At 38.8% G+C, this 19,442-nt stretch overlaps 1 protein-coding gene across 1 annotated transcript in view; it reads left to right on the forward strand.

Moving 5' to 3' along the window:
• Nucleotides 1-2,036: 2,036 nt before the first annotated feature.
• The window catches only part of LOC107955617 (uncharacterized), a 48,405-nt gene continuing 30,999 nt past the window's right edge, over nucleotides 2,037-19,442 (forward strand). The window contains exon 1 of the mRNA XM_041087301.1: nucleotides 2,037-2,152. Within this exon, the coding sequence (XP_040943235.1) occupies nucleotides 2,037-2,152 (116 nt within the window). The remainder of the gene's footprint in view (nucleotides 2,153-19,442) is intronic.

Here is a 19,442-nt window from a genome sequence, read left to right on the forward strand (position 1 = left end):
TATTATATGTACAAGAATGTTGTACACATAATGAGAACATAATTCTATCAATATATGAAGTTGGTTCGTATATAAATTTAAATAAATATAGTTTATCGAAATCTATTTTACAATTAATGTAATTATAATTTTCGGTTAAAACATCATTAAATTATTTATTTTAAAATATTCGATATAAATATACCAAATTTAAAAGGGGGTTATATATATAGATAATAACCCTAAAAAACCTAATTTTTTTTGAGTGGTCTAGCAGCCGTCAAAACAAAGAAATCTCTAAAACCATTTTGGAAACTTCTTCTATTGTTTGTCAACGAGGTGGAAAACGTAGAGGTCGGCATCTGAAAAGTTGTGACTTGGTTCGATAGTGGTTTGGAATTCTCATTGTCGAGGTGTCGCTGTCTGCTCAGATTGATGTTTCAGTAATTTCGAAACCATTTTCATTATTTTGAATTTCCCAATTTGTTCCTCGCACATGGATTCATGGTTGGATTGCCGAAATTTTATTTTTCAGCTGTGCCTTGGGGCCACCGCATTCCAGCAGTGGTATTAGAGCCACTTGTGTGATACGGACTCAGATTTAAATACTTGGGTGATACAATTGTATGCATGCTTTAATTTCATTACATTTTTTACTATTCAAATCGTCCAAGTATATTATGATATTTGTTCCTTTTGATAATTGATTAAATGTTAATCATGGTGTTATGGCCTATTCGTTTTATGTTAACTTTGACAAATCTGTAATGATGCAACGGTTGTATTTACAATGTTCAGTAAGAGTAAACAGGCTAGTGGAACAAGGGTTGTTCCAGTATGAAACCTCAATGATTAAAAGCCTGCGTGTCGTGCCTTATTATTATTCTTTTATATTTCTCTTCTCATCTTACTCCTTCGTATGTAAAACAAAGTTTCTGCATATTGTAATTTGCAAAAGTTTCTATGGGTTTGACGAGAAGGAAGATGGGCCAATCAGTGTGGATCAACAGCTTGTGAGACAGCTTTCACCTTTAGGTTTCCTTTTGGGTCTCCCATTGGCTTGGGATAAACCACCATAGTTTATGGGCTGTAACTATTGCATTTATTTATTGCTTTATTTATTCATGTATGAGATGCTATGGATGTCTGAAGCATGCAAATTAGGTAATAATAAGCCTCATTAATTGATGAGATTAATTAAAAGATTAAATGGACTGAAGTAGACATTAATTGGTGAGATGCAACATCTTTAATAAAATCCCTCTATTAAAATATTAAGTCCTCATGGCCTTCCAATTTTGCCTTCGTTAAGGCCTCGATCAATACTATGTAGGTCATGCCAAAGCAGAATACGAGTATTTATCTTGGTTAAACGCAAAGAATAAACAAGTGATATTTGCTGGTTAAAAATTGGTTAATGACTTAACTAGGTTACTCTAATAGGGTTAAAAAACTAGAGACAAGTAATTTGGATAAATCATAAGATGATTAGAACAAGAGTTGTTCACCAAATTGTAGGAGTTACATAAGATGTAATTAGCAAATGATCGCTTACCTAAATAACCATAATCTTGAGAGTAAAGCCAAAGCTGACTTAAGAAGAGGTGAAATATGGAACCTTAACCCACTAGAAATACTTTTAAGAAAGTTTTTCCAAAATTAATATATGAGGGTTATTAATTTTGAAATAAAATAGTGGGAACATGTTTAATAAAGTCCTTTTAATGATTGATATAAACATGGTAAATTTATTCACACGCATATTTTATTGTTATAGATATATTATGGCTGCAAATAATACACTCTCATTGCGATCGGTCCTTGAGAAGGACAAATTAAATGGTTTGAACTTTCTAGACTGGTTTCGTAACTTGAGGATTGTCTTCAAACAAGAACGGAAATTATATGTCATTGAACAACCACTTCCTATTGAACCATCCGGAAATGCCTCGAGAGCTGATAGAGATGCTCATAAGAATCATCTCAATGACATGGTAGACGTTGGATGTCTTATGCTTGCCACTATGAATCCTGAGCTTCAAAAGCAACATGAGGACATGGTTGCTTATGATATGATCGAGCACCTGAAGAACTTTATCAAGGGCAAGCACGGCAAGAGAGGTTCAATATCTCTAAGGCCCTATTCCAATGTAAGCTGGTTAAAGGAAGCCCAGTAAGACCTCATGTCCTTAAGATGATTGGCTATATTGAAAGCCTGTCTAAGCTTGGGTTTGCATTGGGCCAAGAGTTGGCCACTGATGTTATTCTGCAATTATTGCCGGATAGCTACAACCAGTTTGTCCTCAATTTCAATATGAATGAAATTGACAAGACTCTGCCACAGTTGCTCAGTATGTTACGAACTACTGAAGGCAACATGAAAATGGTTGGACCCAAGCCCATACTGATGGTCCGTAACAACAAAGGAAAGGGAAAGGCCAAAGTTCAAACAAAGCCTAAAAGGAAGGGTAGGCCCAAGCCTGGAAAAGGAAAGGTTGCACTGGAACCTAAAGGTGGGGTGTCTAAGGAAGGAAACTACTTTCATTATGGTGTGACTGGACATTGGAAGCGGAACTGCCCTATCTATCTTGAGGAAATCAAGAAGACCAAAACAAGCGGAACGTCTGCTTCAGGTATTTATTTTATTGATATTAATATATCAACTACTACTTCTTGGGTATTAGATACTAGTTGTGGTTCTCATATTTGTACTTCTGTACAGGGACTACAAAGGAGTAGGACTTTGGCTAGAGGAGATGTGGACCTGCGAGTTGGAAATAGAGCAAGAGTTACTGCATTAGCTGTGGGAACATGCATTTTATCTTTGCCTAGTGGATTTGATTTATGTTTAGAGGATTGTTATTTTGTGTCCAGTTGACTAAAAACATTATTTCAATTTCTTGTTTAGACAAAATTGGTTTTGAGATAATTATTAAGAATAATTGTTGTTCCTTTTATCTCAATAATGTTTTCTATGGTTCAGCACAATTGATAAATGGCCCCTATATTTTAGATCAAATGAATCCCATTTACAACATAAATACTAAAAGATCTAAAATAAATGACTCAAATCAAACTTATATTTGGCATTGTCGTTTGGGTCACATAAGTGAAAAATGCATATCCAAACTCCATAAAGATGGTCTCTTGGATTCATTTGTTTTTGAACAATTTGAAATATGTGAATCTTGCTTATTGGGAAAAATGACTAAATCTCCTTTTACTGGTAAAAGTGAACGAGCTAGTGATTTATTGGGCTTGATACATTCTGATGTATGTGGACCAGTAAATACACAGGCCAGAGGTGGTTTTCACTACTTCATTACTTTCACTGATGATTTCAGTAGATATGGGTATGTTTATCTCATGCGCCATAAGTCAAAGGCCCTTGAAAAGTTCAAGGAATTCAAAAATAAAGTACAAAATCAACTAGGCAAAACTATCAAGACACTTCGATCTGATCAAGGTGGAGAGTATTTGAGCCTAGAGTTTGATAATCTTTTGAAGAAATGTGGGATTGTCACACAACTTACTCCTCCTGGTACTCCTCAATGGAATGTAGTTTCTAAGAGAAGAAATCAAACTCTGTTAGACAACATTCGATCCCTGATGAGTCATACTGATCTATTGACTTCCTTTTGGGGAATGCACTTGAGACAGCTACTTTCACACTAAACCATGTTCCATCTAAATCAGTTCAAAAGACGCCATATAAGATGTGGACTGGGAAACGTCTCAATATGTCTTTTATGAAAATTTGGGGTTGCGAAGCTTATCTTAAATGTCAGACGTATACTAAGCTTGAACCCAAATCTGAAAAGTGTATTTTTATGGGGTATCCAAAAGAAACCAAAGGATATTATTTCTTTAATCCCATTAAGAACAAAGTGTTTTTTGCTCAGACTGGTGTCTTCCTAGAGAGAGAATTTCTTTCTAGAAATGAAAGTGAGAGAAAGATTGAACTTGAAGAAATTCGAGAATCACAAGATCCCAGAGATTGAAAAACAACAAATTCCATAAGAAATTGAGGAACAAGTAACTGCTGTAGAAACACAACTACCGTGCAAATCTTTAAGAGAACGGCATGCACCTAAGAAATATGGATTTCTCATTACAACGCATGGTGGCATTCTTATTTTAGATCAAGATGAGCCTAGGACTTATCAAGAAGCGGTGATGAGCCTAGACTCTGAGAAATGGCTTGAGGCCATGAGATCTGGATGGATTCCATGTATGAAAATCAAGTATGGACTTTGATTGACCAACCCGAAGGGGTTAAACCTATAGGGTGCAAGTGGGTTTTCAAAAGGAAAACTGACATGGATGGTAATGTACAAACATACAAGGGGCGATTAGTCGCTAAAGGGTTTCGCCAAATTTAAGGTGTTGACTATGATGAAACCTTTTCTCCTGTAGCTATGTTTAAATCCATCAGGATCTTGCTTGCCATAGCTTCATTTCATAATTATGAAATCTAGTAGATGGACGTCAAAACAGCTTTCCTTAATGGGAAACTTGAAGAGGATGTGTACATGACACAACTTGAAGGTTTTGTCAATCCAAAGGATGCTAGAAAGATATGTAAGCTACAAAGATCCATTTATGGATTAAAGTAAGCATCTCAAAGTTGGAATCTTCGTTTTAACGATGCAATCAAAGAGTTTGGTTTTATCAAAAATGAAGATGAGCCATGTGTTTACAAGAAAGTTAGTGGGAGCACTATCACATTCTTGGAACTATATGTGGATGACATACTTATCATGGGAAATGACATACCTACCTGGCAGTCTATTAAGACTTGGTTAGGAAGTTGTTTTTCTATAAAGGACTTGGGCAAAGCCACTTACATCTTAGGAGTCAAGATCTATAGAGATAGATCAAGACGACTACTAGGTCTAAGCCAAAGTACATATATAGATAAAGTACTGAAAAGGTTCAGTATGGAAGAATCTAAGAGAGGATTCCTACCTATGAGACATGGTATTTCACTCTCGAAGGAAATGTGTCCTTCAACTCTATAAGAGAGAGAACGCATGAGTAAAATTCCATATGCTTCCGCTATTGGATCTATCATGTATGCCATGTTATGTATCCATCCAGATGTTTCCTATGTATTAAGTATGACGAGCAGGTACTAAGTAGATCTCGGTGAAGGTCACTGGACCACAGTCATGAATATCCTTAAGTACTTAAGAAGAACTAAGGATATGTTCCTAATATATGGAAGTGAGGAAGAATTAAGTGTAAAAGGTTACACTGATGCTAGCTTCCAAACTAAGGGTTGTGCCTAGCATATCGATGCTATAGAACTTCGATGTGATAACAATGGAGCCATTGCACAAGCTAAAGAACCCAGATCTCACCAGCGATCCAAACATATACTTAGGCGCTACCATCTTATTCGAGAGATTATCGATCGAGGGGAAGTAGAGATATGCAAAGTACATACAGATGATAGCATTCCTGATCCCCTGACCAAGCCTCCGACACAGCAGAAGCATGATCGTCACACTAAGTCGCTTGGTATTAGATATATGAGTGATTGGTCTTAGTGCAAGTTGGAGATTGTAAGAGTATGCACAAAGAGCAATCATGAGATGGTTGTAATAACATACTTGATTTATCATGTTTTAATATAAGGCATTTCCATTATTATTTTAGTTTTTCTTTCTGTGTGTATAAATAAATTGTTTTATAATAATGTCCTGAGAATAATATGATTTTTCTTAAAAGATCCTTAGCCAAGTATTATTGTTGACTAGGACAACAATAATGCATTGAGACTAACATGTAGTTGATTGATAATAAAGAGTTGTCATTGATATGGAGTGTCAAAATCAATGCATGAATATGTGTGTTAGAGAATAAAATATTGGACTGACCCGCTATGAGTATGTTTCTTGGTTGAGATGATCGGAATAAAACATAGTTGGTATTGTTTTTGGTTGTCACATGAATTAAATTAATTATAGAATTAATTTAATTGGGCAATCAAATATCGAACATACTATATGTACAAGAATGGTGTACACATAATAAGAACATAATTCTATTAATATATGAAGTTGTTTCGTATATAAATTTAAATAAATATAGTTTACCGAAATCTTTGTTATAATTAATGTAATAATAATTTTCAGTTAAAACAACATTATATTTATTTATTTTAAAATATTCGATATAAATATACCAAATTTAAAAGGGGAGTTAAATATATAGATAATAACCCTAAAAGAAAACCTAGTTTTGTTTTTGAGTGGTCTAGCAGCAGTCAAAACAAATAAATTTCTAAAACCGTTTTGGGGACTTCTTCCATTCATTGTCAACTAGGTGGACTACGTAGAGGTTGGCATCTGAAAAGTTGCGACTTTGTTCGATAGTGGTTCAAAATTCTCGTTGCCGAGGCGTCGCTGTCTACTCAGATTGAAGTTTCAATAATTTCAAAACATTTTCATTATTTCGATTTTCCCGATTCGTTCCTCGCACATGGATCCATGGTTGGATTGCCAGAATTTTATTTTTCCACTGCGCCTTGGAGGCACTGGCATTCCAACAGTTTTAGCTAGTTTCAATAATTAAGCCGATGTTTTATGAAAGTATTAAAAAGAAAGTTGTTTTTGTAAATCCTCTACAGTTTCAAGGTCCTACGGGCTTGAGTTTCACTCCAATTAAAAGCCTCAGTATAATCATCTAAAGTAGCCCACTAACTATCTATAGTATATTAAATTAAACAAGCTTAATAATAAAAGAACTTACTTAGTTCGACATTGGAAACTCGGTGTGCCGCACAGCAAGATTTTTTTCCAAAACATTGTGATCCAATTTTTTTTTTAAAAAAAAACCCAAATAATAAGGCCCGCTTCATAGCCCAAGTTTTGCAACCCTGCTCTGATACCACTAAATGTAACACCCCAAGCCCAGCCCGGAAGTTATGACCAGATCCAACGTGTCACATTGAAGTGTTTTATCGAAAACCTTGTTTTCATTGAAAACCCTTCAAAAGAGAAAATTAAGTAACATTCAGTTTGTATTTAGTTTCAAAGCTTAGTAATGACAATGAAATAATACCTAGCGAATAGGTCTTATTGTAACACCCCTAACCTGTATCCGTCGCCGGACTAGGGTCATAAGGCATTACTGAACATAAGCACAGTTCTAAACATTCTCATATTATCACAAGTCATATTCTTATATACATGTAGAGCATATAATTAATTAAATATAAGCATATTACATATACAAATCACAAGTTAATCACTTTAATGATAAGTGAATACTAAAAAAAATTAAAGATTTTATTTCTTAATTTTATACATGCACAGGATTAACCAATTAAGTCATTTTACAAGGCATTATCAATTTCATAAATAATCAATAATATTTCACTAAACATTTAAGTAATATCAATTCCATCATTCAGCTTAGGTTAGACGTTTACCAAATGCACATCCGCATACAAATATATACATATATATGTTACTTATTAACTAACCATTTTACTATCAATACATTCCTAGCACATATTCAATATTTACCTTCATCAATTGTACCTATTTTACAAATCATATAAGCATGATATATGCATATGCATTTCCAAAACAAACCGAATCATAAGGACAAGTATTATTCGATTTTACACATATACCAACCATAGTATAAGTGCATTTATACATATACATTTATAAATTCAACTAACAAAGCATTTCTGATTAAATTAGCACATATCTTTTACCATAATAAACAATTCATAAATTATACATATCATCATTCCGAACCATAAGGAAACACCGAATATACCCTATGCATGTATCTTAATTGTCACCTAACTAGTAGGTGATATACGTAGCTCATTTAACAATCATTATATATCATGTAGCCGAAACACATAAACAACTTCATAAACATTATAATACCTTGGATATATATTTAACATAAGTTTAGTCCAAGACCAAATATTAACACATACCTTATCATATAAACTACCGCAATTCACATGAAAATATATATATGTGGCAAACTAATTATCAATTATAGTCAATATCTCTTACTATCATTTAACCAAATATATTAGTCAACTAAATGAGATAATTACTATCATTAAAAGTCATAACCGAAGCATTTCAACCAAAAGTAACATAAAAAATATACTTCATACTACCAGTATACCATGGCCGAATCATTCAAACCGCATCTAGCTCACCTGTAACATCCTGATTTTCGGGTTTTTCGCGATTCTTGATATTTTAAGTAAGTTTCTAAAATTTGGTATGTGATTATGGAATTCATAATTTGAGTATGTAAATAGGCTTATGGAAGGCCCATGTGTTGGCCAAAACACGGTAGAATTTTCAAAATTTGGACTTAAGAGTTAGGGGTTCTGGCTAGGTGACCTTATGTAAAGCTGTGGGAGAAATGTATCACAAAAAGAGCTGTAGTAAAGTGGCAAAGGTGACGCCACTAAGCTCCTAAAAAGGTGGCGTGTGGAGCATAGGGGAAGACATGGGATAGATTCCCTGTGTTGGCAAATAAGGTTATTTATTTTTATGAGCAGAAAGGGTAAGTGATGGAACCCAGGTGGATTCTGTTAGAGGAGTTTGAATTAGTCATGTGCATGGATTAAGGAGTGATAAGGGAAGAGATTTTAGGGATGATGGAGAGATAAGGGGGAGCGTATCTAGGAGAGATTTTAGGAGATTTGAAATGGGGGACGTAATGGCCGGCCAAGGGGGAAGGTTAGTGTAAATTCGGCTATTAGGTTTTAGGGTGGCATTTTCCTCTTTTGTTTTCTTTCTTTCTTCCCACTTGTGCCGATTTTTCTTAAGCAATTCCTCTCTTTTCTCTTCCATTATTTCGTCCATAAACTCTTTACCCCCATTCTTCCTCTCTTTCATTTATAGTAAAAGCCAAACTCATCCTTCTTTTCATTGTTAACCGAATAGCAACAAGCCAAATCCCGAAGGAGGCAAAAGAAGTCGATTTCTCCATAAAGGTATACAATTGTTCTTTTTTCCTTTTACCCAATTCATGTTATGTCAGAAGCCTTTCAACTCTTTTTTCAACACCCTTTTTGGTCCATAACCACTTCTTCTTCAGTAATCCAAACGCCGAAGGCACAGCATCCTGGGTGACTTGGTGGTCGATTCTTAGGATCCTTGTGGTGTGATTTTTGCTAGTGTTTTGAAGCCGGGACTGTGTTGAATCGGAGTTGACACAGGATTGGAACCGTTTGGGTAGGTGAACCTTGGTAAGTGCTCGTAGCTTTAATCAATTAGGTATTATGAAGGTTAAGAAAAGCCGAAACCCCTCTAGTTTAGGAAGGTGGCCGAATATGGGTATAGACTTTATGGGGTTCTTCTTTTAATATTTTTATGGTTTCTATAGTGGAGGAGCAGTAAGGCGTAGTGTCGATTTGGATTAGCTTGGATCACCGGAGTGGCTAGATCTCGTCATAAATCTCGGCAAAGGTAAGGTGCCTAAGGCCATTATGGATGGTGGCCGAATGTGTAAGTGTTAATATTAGATGGTTCTTGATTTGGTTCAATTATTGTTAGTTGATTTATTAACGGTTGATTATAGGAGAAATCGTGTAGGAGATCTCGTCGAGGAATATCACGAAACAGGTGTGTAATGAACCCTTTTTCATAGCTTAAAGCGATAAATGCCGAAAAGCCGAAATGCCAAAATTCTGGCATTTCGTGGACGTGTGAGCAAGCGAATGCTCATTAGTTAGGTAGATTTGTTGAGATGATAATCGAAAACATTGGAAACAGTAAGAGCATGATTTTTGGCTTTCACGGTAAGTTGGGCCTCGAGGGGCTGAAGTAGGGCCCAATGGGCTTTCGGGCCCATTTGGGTAAAATTGGTGGAAAATGAAAACCTGTTAAATTTCACATCCAGACTGATAAAACCGTTATGGAATATAGGCTAAATGGGCCTAGATGACAAAATCGGCTATGTAAGGCCGATTAGGGGTTTTAGGCCCAATAACTCGATTTCGCTAAAAATGGGCCAGAATCACTGTTTGCACCCATGAATTGTTAGTAACCGTTAATGAACATGGAAACCCTAATTTTTGGTAAAATTACAAGATTCCCTTTATAATATGAAAATGACCGTTTTGCCCTAGGTAAAACTGACCACTATACCCCTAGGGTTTATATATGAATTTAATACATGGGATTTTGATAAACATGGTATGTATGATATGCACATGACATGTATGATATGCACATGATATGTATGATATGCACATGATGTATTCATAAATGCATTGGGTTAGGTTTTTATATGGATGGAGGAAGTGCAAAAGGGCTTATGCCCCAATTATCAAAAGGGCTTATGCCCCAGTTATCAAAAGGGCTTATGCCCCAGTTATAAAAAGGGCTTATACCCCAGTTACTAAAAGGGCTTATGCCCCAGTTATTAAAAGGGCTTATGCCCCAGTTATTAAAAGGGCTTTTGCCCCAGTTATTAAAAGAGGCTAGGCCTCCAGTTATTTGATAAAGCAGCTATGCTGCTAGTGGAGAGTTATGGTTGGTTGGGTTGAGTTATTCCCCACATGGTGTGTTGGTTGGTACGGGTGGAGAGTAGCGAATGGTGGGTCGAGTAGTCTCCCCAAATGGGCTTGCATTCATTTGTTTTTCCTTTGACAATACGTGTGATATTGAAATAGGCCTATGGGCCATACCGTTTATAGTAAAGGCTTCGGCCCAGTTATATAATTTATGAAAAGGCTACGGCCCAGTATATACATATTGAGATTGGACTTGGGCTAAGGCCTAGCAGGCTGATATTGTTTTGGGCTCTGAAAGGGGCTTGTTGCACACTGAGTTTCCAAACTCACCCTCTTTCCTTAACCTTGCAGGTGAGCCTTGATGTGGGGACTTGGAGCCGGAGAGGATTCAGAGTGGCCACGGTGATCGCCTTTGGGCTTTTAAATAAGCATTGGTTTTTTTTTAATTTCCTTTAATTATTATTTATTCTTGGGTTGTAATAAGGCCATTTTAACTTTTCTTTTACTTCTTTTTGGGATTATTTTATTTTTAATAACTTGAAAATTGGTTGATAATTATTCAAATGGGCTAGACTTAGGACGTGATTTCAAAACGATACTTGATTTCAAAATATCACAACACCACGATTATTTGATTTATCAAAGAGGTCCACTTAAACAGATTTAAACTCGATAAAACAAAGTGTGGCAATGGTTGTGGGCATGTCTAGGATTGGATCCAACTGAAGAGCTTGGTACTTAAGCAGCCTTCATGGCTCACCTCCTTTGTCTCGGATACCTACTTGGTGCCCAGCTTCCGTTCACTTTGTTAACTCAACAAGATATATGGTTTTTTTTAAACACTAAAACGGAACATGGGTTTTCAACTCCAATGTGGCACGTCAGATTCGGCCATAACGTCTGGGCTGGGTTTGGGGTGTTACATTTAGTGGTACCAGAGCCTAGGTTGAAACAACTCGGTTGTGGACCGGGTCTGAAAATTTTTCGAAAACCTAAGCCTAAGAAGGGTATTTTTGGAAATGGTTTTTGAAAATTCTTTTCAAAGATGTTTTATAGAGTATACATGTTAAAATGGTACAAGTTTTTCTATTTTAAACAAGAGTGTCAAAATAAGGGTGCTTCCAAATCAAAATTTTTAAATTTTTACCTTCTATAAGCTAAAATATGGCTTTTTGAGTTTTAAATGGATTGGAGAAAGAAGTGGCACACTGAATCCCCGGCACCAAGTGTGTAAGTATATTTTCCTTACGATATATGGTAATGATATGATGCTATGAATAGAATTGAGACCCTACTATGATACTTTAGATAGGGTAGCGCTGTAAAATGGTAGGAATGAGACTATAGCTAGGCTACGGTGATACGAAAACAATTCTTGAACTGCTATATCTCCATAAGACACTTTGTTAATAAACAGTGGAACATTATACTAATATCATAAAACTCGTAATCAGATAATTCGATATGAGTACAAGAGGAGCTCGTGGACGAGGCCGCGGAAGGGTGCAAGCTGAATCTTCATCCTCAGGGCATAGGCCAGCTGTGGAGGCATCTATGCCACAAGCAACGAAGACTGGGTCTTATGATCGTGCTACGGGGGATGACGCTTTGTCTCAAGCCATGTTAAGGGTTTTGGAAAGGGTTGTTGGAGCTAGCACTGGGACAGTGAATAGGGGGTCCATATCGGAGCGGCTCAGGGCCAACGGAGCAGAAGTATTTAGGGGTGTATCTGGAGTAGCCCCAAATGTGGCAGAATATTGGCTAGAGGCAACAGAACGGATCATGGACGATCTAGACTACTCAGTGGAGTAGAAGCTGAAAGGAGTCGTGTCACTGCTACGTGACGAGGCATACCGATGGTGGATCACCATAAGGGAGAGTACCCCAATTGAGCAAGTAACCTGGGAATTGTTCAAAACTGCTTTTAAGGGGAGGTATGTTGGAGCTAGTTATGTGGATGCTCGTCGGAAGGAATTTTTGAATCTAACACAGGGTAATAAGACTGTAGCGGAGTATGAGGCAGAATTTTTTAGGCTGAGTCGATATGCCAACGGGATAGTGGCAACTGAATATGAGCGCAGTGTTCGATTTGAGGATGGCCTCTATGATGAGCTTAGGATATTGATATCTCCACAGAGGGAGCGAGGTTTTGCTGTATTGGTAGAGAAGGCTAAGATAGCCGAGGAGGTGAAGCTGACTGAGCTGCAGAATCGTGAGAAGGATTGACCCAGGTTTAAGAGGGATTTTAGACCCTCAAGTGCCACGGATCGAAATGTTAAAAGAGCAAGGATGGAGGAACCAGTTCGAGCAGTTCCAGTAAATACTTATAGACCGTAGGCTTGCAGGGACTGTGGTAAGGTGCATATGGGGGAGTGCTGGAAACGAACTGGAGCATGTTTTCGATGTGGGTCTAAGGAGCATAAGTTCAGGGAGTGTCCTCGGAGGATAGCTCAGGAGCTAGCTGCAGAGCAAAGGGATGTCCAACCACGGCGAGGAGGACCACCACCACAGAGGGGTCGTGGGCAAGGTAGAGGTGGTAATGGTAATGGACAAGGACGTGGGGCACCTGGCAGGGGTGCTGGACACGCTGAAGCTCGACAACCGGTGTTGGTTTATGCTGCACGACGTCGTGAGGAGGGTGACGCTCCTGATGTTATAACTGGTACATTCCTCATTCATAGCACGCCTTATGCTGCTTTGATTAATGTGGGTTCCACTCACTCGTATGTTGCTTGTGATGTATCTGGGGCTTTGGATGTGCTTCCTGAGGAGACTGTGAGTGGGGTATCGGTGATAAGCCCTTTCCGACATTCGGTTAAGGTAGATAAACTTTTTAGGGCAGTGCCTTTAATGACACAAGATAAAACTTTTGAAGGAGATTTGATGGAGCTACCATTTGGGGATTTTGATCTTATCTTGGGAATGGACTGGTTAACTAAACACAAGGCGACGTTGGATTGTGCTGCAAAGAGGATGGTACTAAGAACTGCCGAGGATGAGGAGATAATGGTCATAGGGGAACGAAGGGATTATTTGTCCAATGTTGTTTCGGCTTTAAGAGCCGAGAAGTTGATTCAGAAAGGTTGTGAGGCGTACTTGGCCTTTGTAAGTCAAACCGGACTTGAGGAAATAACGGTGGAGTCGGTTAGGACCATTAAGGAATTTGAGGATGTATTCCCAGATTAACTTCCTGGATTACCCCCCCGAACAGAGAAGTCGAGTTTGGAATCGACTTATTACCTAGAACAGCTCCTGTGTCCATTGCGCCTTATAGGATGGCACCAAAGGAGTTGGTAGAATTGAAAGCTCAGATACAAGAACTGTTGGATAGAGGGTTTATAAGACCAAGTGTTTCCCCGTGGGGTGCACCGGTACTGTTCGTAAAGAAGAAAGATGGGACTATGCGTATGTGTATTGACTATCGGCAGTTGAATAAACTGACTATCAAGAACAAGTATCCATTACCAAGAATCGACGATCTGTTCGACCAATTAAAAGGAGCCTCAGTATTTTCTAAGATCGACCTTCGGTCAGGATATCATCAATTAAGAGTTAAAGAAGTGGATATTTATAAGACGGCGTTCAGGATTCGATACGGTCATTACGAGTTTCTGGTAATGCCTTTTGGTTTGACTAATGCACCGGCAACATTCATGGATTTGATGAATCGGGTGTTCCAGCCATACTTGGATCGGTTCATAGTCGTTTTTATTGACGACATCTTGGTGTATTCGGAAACGGAAGAGAAGCATGATGAGCATCTTCGTGTAGTGCGGCAGGTGTTAAGGGAAAAGCAACTTTTAGTAAGTGCGAGTTTTGGCTGAAAGAAGTTACCTTCTTGGGGCATGTTATGTCTGCTGAGGGGATCAAGGTGGACCCTCGAAAGATTGAGGCAATTTTGGAATGGAAGCCACCAAAGTCGGTAACAGAGATCCGAAGTTTTCTGGGGTTGGCAGGTTATTATCAGAGATTCGTGGAAGGATTTTTTGTGTTGGCAGCACCGTTAACAAAAATTATAAGGAAGGGAGCACATTTTGTTTGGAAAAATAAGCAACAGGAGGCTTTTGAGAAGTTGAAGAAGGTTTTGACAGAAGCGCCAGTGTTGATTCAGCCAGAGTCTGGTAAGGATTTCACTGTGTACAGCGATGCGTCACATGTAGGTTTGGCTGCGTGTTGATGCAAGAGGGTAAAGTGGTCGCTTATGCTTCACGATAGCTTAAGCCGCACGAGGTGAACTACCCTATGCATGACTTGGAATTGGCAGCGGTAATCTTTGCACTTAAGATATGGAGGCATTACCTGTATGGGGAGAAATGCATCATCTATACGGATCACAAGAGTCTTAAGTACTTACTGACTCAAAAGGAGCTGAATCTTAGGCAACGAAGGTGGATAGAGTTGTTAAAGGACTATGACTGTTTGATTGAGTACCATCCAGGTAAGGCAAATGTCGTGGCTGATGCGCTAAGTCGAAGGGCTGTGGTGGAGTTGAAGGCGATGTTTGCTCGTCTAAGTTTGTATGACGACGGAAGTTTATTGGCTGAGTTACAAGTAAGACCGACTTAGGTAGAACAGATTAAGAAGCAACAGTTGGAAGACGAGTCATTGGTTCCTCGGTTTCAGCAAGTTGAAAAGGGGGAGAATCCAAATTTTGGGTTAAATAGTGAGGGAGTTCTTTGTTTTCGAGGGAGAATTTGTATGCCGAAGAACTCTGATTTGAGATTGATGATTTTGAAAGAGGCACATAATGGACCTTGTGCTATGCATCCAGGAGGGAGTTAGTTGTATCGAGACTTGCGAGAGCTATATATTGGTGGCCTGGGCTTAAGTGAGAAGTGACCGAATTTGTAAGGAGATGTTTGACATGTCAACAAGTGAAGGCCGAGCATCAACTACCTTCGGGATTGTTACAGCCGGTAAAGATACCACTTTGGAAGTGGGAAAGGGTAACTATGGACTTTGTGAGTGGGTTGCCGTTGACACCTTCTAAGAAGGATTCGGTTTGGGTGATTGTGGATAGGCTCACTAAATCTGCTCATTTCATACCTGTCTAAACTGATTACTCACTTCAGAAGTTGGCCAAGTTGTATGTGGCAGAGATAGTGCGGTTGCATGGTGTGCCAGTATCGATAATTTTGGATCGAGACCCAAGGTTTACATCTCGGTTTTGGCAGAAGTTGCATGAGGCATTGGGAACGCGATTGGATTTCAGTACAGCTTTTCACCCTCAGTCGGATGGGCAGTCAGAAAGGGTTATTCAGATTTTAGAGGATATGTTGAGGGGTTGTGCTATTGAGTTTAGGGGTAGCTGGGAGGACCACTTTCCATTGGCGGAGTTCGCGTATAACAACAGTTACCAAGCAAGTATTCAGATGGCTCCTTATGAGGCACTGTATGGGCGAAGGTTCCGTTCGCCTACTTGTTGGGCAGAAGTGGGGGAAAGGCAAATACTTGGGCCAGATTTGGTAGCAGATACTGAAGACAAGATTAAGGTGATCCAGAATCAGTTAAAGGAGGCAGCGGATCGACAAAAGTCTTATGCCGATCTGAAACATGAGGATATTGAATATGCTGTAGGGGACATGGTCTTTTTGAAAGTTTTGCCTTGGAAGAATATATTGAGATTTGGTAAGAAGGGTAAGTTGAGCCCACGGTTTATTGGGCCTTACCGAGTTATTAAGCGGATAGGGCCGGTGGCTTATCAGTTAGAGTTACCTCTAGAGCTGGATCGTATTCACGACGTTTTCCATCTGTCCATGCTAAGGCGATATCGTTCTGACCCAACTCATATCGTGCCAGTTGCAGAAATTGAAGTACGGTCGAATTTGACTTTCGAAGAGGAACCTGTGCAAATACTTGATCGCGATGTCAAGGTGTTGAGAAGGAGGCCAGTCCCATTAGTGAAGGTACTTTGGAGGAACCATAGCAAGGAAGAAGCTACTTGGGAGACCGAAGAGGCAATGCGTCAACAATACCCTCAACTGTTTGGATCAGGTAAATTTCGAGGACGAATTTTCTTTAAGGAGGGTAAAGTTGTAACATCCTGATTTTCGGGTTTTTTACGATTCTTGATATTTTAAGTAAGTTTCTAAAATTTGGTATGTGATTATGGATTTCATAATTTGAGTATGTAAATGGGCTTATGGAAGGCCCATGTGTTGGCCAAAACCTGGTAGAATTTTCAAAATTTGGACTTAAGAGTTAGGGTTTCTGGCTAGGTGACCTTATGTAAAGTTGTGGGAGAAATGTATCACAAAAAGAGCTTTAGTAAAGTGGCAAGGGTGACGCCACTAAGCTCCTAAAAAGGTGGCGTGTGGAGCATAGGGGAAGACATGGGATCGATTCCCTGTGTTGGCAAATAAGGTTATTTATTTTTATGAGCAGGAAGGGTAAGTGATGGAACCCAGGTGGGTTCTGTTGGAGGAGTTTTAATTAGTCAAGTGCATGGATTAAGGAGTGATAAGGGGAGAGATTTTAGGGATGATGGAGAGATAAGGGGGAGCGTATCTAGGAGAGATTTTAGGAGATTTGAAATGGGGGAAGTGATGGCCGGCCAAGGGGGAAGGTTAGTGTAAATTCGGCTATTGGGTTTTAGGGTGGCATTTTCCTCTTTTGTTTTCTTTCTTTCTTCCCACTTGTGCTGATTTTTCTTAAGCAATTCCTCTCTTTTCTCTTCCATTATTTCGTCCATAAACTCTTTACCCTCATTCTTCCTCTCTTTCATTTATAGTAAAAGCCGAACTCATCCTTATTTTCATTGCTAACCGAATAGCAACAAGCCAAATCCCGAAGGAGGCAAAGGAAGTCGATTTCTCCATAAAGGTATACACTTGTTCTTTTTTCCTTTTACCCAATTCATGTTATGTCAGAAGCCTTTCAACTCTCTTGTCAACACCCTTTTTGGTCCATAACCACTTCTTCTTCAGTGATCCAAAAGCCGAAAGCACAGCATCCTTGGGTGACTTGGTGGCCGATTCTTAGGATCCTTGTGGTGCGATTTTTGCTAGTGTTTTGAAACCGGGACTGCGTTGAATCAGATTTGACACAGGATTGGAACCGTTTGGGTAGGTGAACCTTGGTAAGTGCTCGTAGCTTTAATCAACTCGGTATTATGGAGGTTAAGAAAAGCCGAAACCCCTCTAGTTTAGGGAGGTGGCCGAATATGGGTATAGACTTAATGGGGTTCTTCTTTTAATATTTTTATGGTTTCTATAATGGAGGAGCGACAAGGCGTAGTGTCGATTTGGATTAGCTTGGATCACCGGAGTGGCTAGATCTCGTCATAAATCTCGGCAAAGGTAAGGTGCCGAAGGCCATTATGGATGGTGGCCGAATGTGTAAGTGTTAATATTATATGGTTCTTGATTTGGTTCAATTATTGTGAGCTGATTTATTAACGGTTGATTATAGGAGAAATCGTGTAGGAGATCTCGTCGAGGAATATCACGAAACAGGTGTATAAAGAACCCTTTTTCATAGCTTAAAGCGATAAATGCCGAAAACCCAAAATGCCGAAATTCTGGCATTTCGAGGACGTGTGAACAAGCGAACGCTCATTAGTTAGGTAGATTCGTTGAGATGATAATCGAAAACATTGGAAACAGTAAGAGCGTGATTTTTGGCTTTCACGGTAAGTTGGGCCTCGAGGGGCTGAAGTAGGGCCCAATGGGCTTTTGGGCCCATTTCGGTAAAATTGGTGGAAAATGAAAACCTGTTAAATTTCACATCGAGACTGATAAAACCGTTATGGAATATAGGCTAAATGGGCCTAGATGACAAAATCGGCTATGTAGGGCCCATTAGGGGTTTTAGGCCCAATAACTCGATTTCGCTAAAAATGGGCCAGAATCACTGTTTGTACCCATGAATTGTTAGTAACCGTTAATGAACATGGAAACCCTAATTTTTGGTAAAATTACAGGATTGCCCTTATAATATGAAAATGACCGTTTTGCCCTAGGTAAAAATGACCATTATACCCCTAGGGTTTATATATGAATTTAATACATGGGATTTTGATAAACATGGTATGTATGATATACACATGACATGTATGATATGCACATGATATGTATGATATGCACATGATGTATTCATAAATGCATTGGGTTGGGTTTTTATATGGATGGATGAAGTGCAAAAGGGCTTATACCCCAGTTATAAAAAGGGCTTATGCCCCAGTTACTAAAAGGGCTTATGCCCCAGTTATAAAAAGGGCTTATGCCCCAGTTACTAAAAGGGCTTATGCCCCAGTTATTAAAAGGGCTTATGCCCCAGTTATTAAAAGGGCTTTTGCCCCAGTTATTAAAAGAGGCTAGGCCTCCAGTTATTTGATAAAGCAACTATGCTGCCAGTGGAGAGTTATGGTTGGGTGGGTTGAGTTATTCTCCAGATGGTGTGTTGGTTGGTACGGGTGGAGAGTAGCGGATGGTGGGTTGAGTAGTCTCCCCAAATGGGCTTGCATTCATTTGTTTTTCCTTTGACGATACATGTGATATTGAAATGGGCCTATGGGCCATACCATTTACAGTAAAAGGCTTCAGCCCAGTTATATGATTTATGAAAAGGCTACCCAGTATATACATATTGAGATTGGACTTGGGCTAAGGCCCAACAGGCTGATATTGTTTTGGGCTCTGAAAGGGGCTTGTTGCACACTGAGTTTCCAAACTCACCCCCTTTCCTTAACCTTGTAGGTGAGCCTTGATGTGGGGACTTGGAGCCGGAGGGGATTCAGAGTGGCCAAAGTGATCGCCTTTGGGCTTTTAAATAAGCATTGGTTTTCTTTAAATTTCCTTTAATTATTATTTATTCTTGGGTTGTAATAAGGCCATTTTAACTTTTATTTTACTTCTTTTTGGGATTATTTTATTTTTAATAACTTTAAAATTGGTTGATAATTATTCAAATCGGCTAGACTTAGGACGTGATTTCAAAACGATACTTGATT

This window comes from Gossypium hirsutum, chromosome A01 (assembly GCF_007990345.1).
Source record: "Gossypium hirsutum isolate 1008001.06 chromosome A01, Gossypium_hirsutum_v2.1, whole genome shotgun sequence".
NCBI classification, from domain to species: Eukaryota; Viridiplantae; Streptophyta; class Magnoliopsida; order Malvales; family Malvaceae; genus Gossypium; species Gossypium hirsutum.